The following is a 3644-nucleotide window of genomic DNA, read 5'->3' on the forward strand; positions in this document are numbered from 1 at the left end:
CTGAGGGTGAAACAAACATTTTTTTTTCTCAGAATCAAAACCAAATTATTTTTTTCTCCAAAAACTGGAAACAAACTTTTTTTCCCAAAAAAAACATAGCCCCCCCCCCCCCCCCCCCCCCCCCCCCTGCCCCCAGAAAATCAAATGGTTGCTGCCTAATTCAGGAGTGATTGCCAGTCTGTATTGTAAATATTGACGACCGAAAAACAATATAGATCACATAATGTATGCACCCCATCAGGACGATGTCACCAGTATGACTCATGCCGTTTAAGTAGTAATATTAGGGCTGTTTTATAATCGTATTTAATAAACATTTAAAATTTCCTTTTCTACCATGTAATAATGAAATAAAATGAATTAGGCCAGTAAAATGGAAAGTCTTGACGCTTTTATAGTTTCAATTATCGGTTTTCAACCAATTCTGATTTAACAAGAACTGAAATAAATTATGCCTACACTTTTTTTTATATATATCTTTACTTACGGACTTCGAAATCATTTTCAGGTGGTGAAAAACAGCTTCATCTTTCGTCATGTTCAGATGTGGGTCCAGTTTGATTTTTTTTGCCTGTTCTGTTGCTGTTTTTCTTTCTTCGTCTGGGGTAGCTTGCCAAGTTGTGGCAACTTTATTTAAGTACTCTGGACCCGATAAAGTCCCTGGTAATGTAACAACAGCAATAAAATTTTATATATAGTATTTTGGTTTTAAACAGTCTGAAAGTTATAAAGCTTTATTCTATGCGATATTTGGTTTGACCAATGTTGAAGGCTATGCAGTCGAGTCCGAGTCACCTATAGTTGTAGTCCTATAATATATGCCTTCGCATTATATATTCACTATTTAACGTTTTCATGCTGATATTTTCATTTTTCATTTTTTTGTCTAAGTGGTGTCACTTTGATAATATTTTTTTTTATCAGGACAGTAAATAGAAAAAGTAAATAATGCCCCCGAGGTCATATGTTATAGGACTTCTATAGTTTTTTCTATGTTATTTGGTCTCTGGAGAAGAGTTTGTATCATTGACAACTATCCCACATCTTTTTATTCTCATATGAACAATTATTTTATGATTGCGTTATCGCTGAAATAAAGGTATGCTTTTCTTTTCATGGCCAATGACGAAACCCAAGTTTTAATATGAATAAAAAAAACTTCAATATACACCAATTTGCATTTAAAAACAAACATAGATGTAATTAATATATTGATAACGATGTAACATTTTCAACAATACTTGAAATCAAAGCTGATTACAGTGATATGGAACTCTCTCGCGTAACTTCTCATCATATGTTCACCACTTTATTTTTTACATAACACAAGTGTGGACACAGATCAATGTTGATAGTAAATGGACAATCTGCATGCCATTTGTACTTCTGCAAATAAATATTGAGTTGAACATTAAATTGAGGCTTGGCAAAAATTGAGTTTGAATAAAATTATCGATACAAAATGAAAACTAACCTCTTTCAACTGTTTTGGCAATGATATTGTACGCCGACGGTCCTCTCGTATATCGGGTCTTTGGTATCTTTGCTCCCCCTGGTCCTTTCACTTTTGAATTTCTATTTCCAATCCACATCTTAAATTATATAAAAGTATCAAGTAAATAATTAATGTATTTAAAGTATTACAGTATTTTACTCTTACATTCCCTTATAAAGATGATGTTTCTTATTGTATCATAATAAACCATCAAAATCACAAATAAAGTATATTTTGTAACTGGAACAAGGCAGCTATCTAAGTAGCTCTTAGTTCGAATCAAGTGTCATCAAATCAGATTTATCTAGTGGTCCTGCCTATTAATCTTCTTTCAACAATTTCATCTGATTCATATAATGTAAATTTTTTCATCTTAAACTAAACAATAAACATCGATATTTCGCAAACTGTAGCCAGGCAAAAATTTCTGACTGAAATTTATATTAATAATATTAAACAACTGAAACTAAAAGTGTCTGGTGATTCCTTGTAGTTGTTACCCTTTTTTTGTATAATTTCTTGAAATCTATTGAATTTGAAAAAAAGTATAAATTAAAAAGTAATATGACAACAAGACATTGCCATTTGGTGTACAATAACTCAACAAGATATAGAAAAAAAGAATGTTATAAAGTTATCATCAATTTTAAAATAGTTCAACGAAGCTAAAAATTGTTATCTTGTAATTCATATTTTTTGTTTTACCAATTTACCAATTGATTCAATTTAACCATATATTTTTTTGTGTATTTTTTACCTTTACTCTGTCCTCCGAACAAGACAACCTCTCCGCAACACTCTTTATGGCATCTTGGCAGTTTTTGCTGGCGTTTTTCATACCCCCGTCATATGCCACCTCCAAGATCTCCTTTTCTCCTTCAAGAAAATCAATTCTCTTCTTTTTCTGTGACATTCATAAAAGAAAAAAATATGTCAATGCAGAAAGTTATGTGTTATGTCTGCAGTATTTTTTATTTATATTTTAGACAAAACCATATGGAATTTTTTCGTCTTCTATGCTCTTCAATATTTGATTTGGTCAAAGTTTATATATTTCAATTCGAGCTTCACTAGCATAGCCATACCCTTATTTCAGACTTGCGATATGTAGATTTTGCTGTTGTAAAACAACGTTTATTTGATTGTCTAAGACAACAACTCGATGCTCAGTTACAGACTTCTCTAAAATTTTCTTATTAGTTATAAGACTGACTTCGTAAAGGAGGCTTATTTATCAATTAAAGATTTTAATACAAGAAGAGCTATATGTATAATAAGAATAGGTGCTCATGATCTTAGAATTGAGAAAGATAGATAAAGTAAAAAAATACATAGAGAGAACTCAGCGTCTATGTCATCATTGTTTATCACATGGACCAAATTCTATTCAAGATAAGAACCATTTTACAGTAAAATGTCCTTTATATACGGAATATTATTTGATCAAGTAAACATTTTTTGTACTAATTTTAAAGAACTACCTTAGCATAAGAAATACTTCTGGCTGTTTACAAATGAACAATTTTAATCAACAGCATTGTCCTATATTACTATTTATAAGTTGAATTCTTTGATTTAATGTGTTACGTCATGCCCGCTAACAAGTTAAAAACTGTACCTATACGCCTTATTTTAAGTCCGGATTTTTAGTATTCGCATTGTTATCTTAGAATGTCTTACTGATTAAAATTCTACAATAGGGAACAAGTTGACAATGCTTGAATTTAGTTCTGTTAACCCCGTGATTATGACCCGTGTACTAGTATATAGCAAAATCCTAAACACACCGTTTGGTGGTGAGCCTATCAGATGCTGAACGTACAGATAAGGTAACAGGTGAATATACTATTGGTATCGGTATCGGATTCGACCCGGAACACGAGCATCACTGAAGAGACATGTATTGTCGAAATGCGCATCTGGTGCAAGAAAATTAGTACCGTTAATTTTATTTAAAATTGAGAATGGAAATGGGGAATGTGTCAAAGAGACAACAACCCGACCAAATAAAAAACAACAGCAGAGGGTCACCAACAGGTCTTCAATGTAGCGAGAAATTCCCGCACCCGGAGGCGTCCTTCAGCTGGCCCCTAAACAAATATATACTAGTCCAGTGATAATGAACGCCATACTAATTTATTTGTTAATT

At 32.2% G+C, this 3644-nt stretch overlaps 1 protein-coding gene across 1 annotated transcript; it reads right to left on the reverse strand.

The window, feature by feature from the left end:
* Positions 1–400: 400 nt before the first annotated feature.
* LOC139525001 (uncharacterized) lies at positions 401–2873 on the reverse strand. Its single transcript, XM_071320176.1, has 3 exons — positions 2253–2873; positions 1475–1592; positions 401–660 (listed from the first exon to the last, which is right to left on the reverse strand). The coding sequence occupies exons 1-3, from the start codon at positions 2406–2408 to the stop codon at positions 401–403; spliced, it is 534 nt and encodes a 177-aa protein (XP_071176277.1). The 5' UTR covers positions 2409–2873.
* Positions 2874–3644: the final 771 nt, after the last annotated feature.

This window comes from Mytilus edulis, chromosome 5 (assembly GCF_963676685.1).
Source record: "Mytilus edulis chromosome 5, xbMytEdul2.2, whole genome shotgun sequence".
NCBI lineage: Eukaryota > Metazoa > Mollusca > Bivalvia > Mytilida > Mytilidae > Mytilus > Mytilus edulis.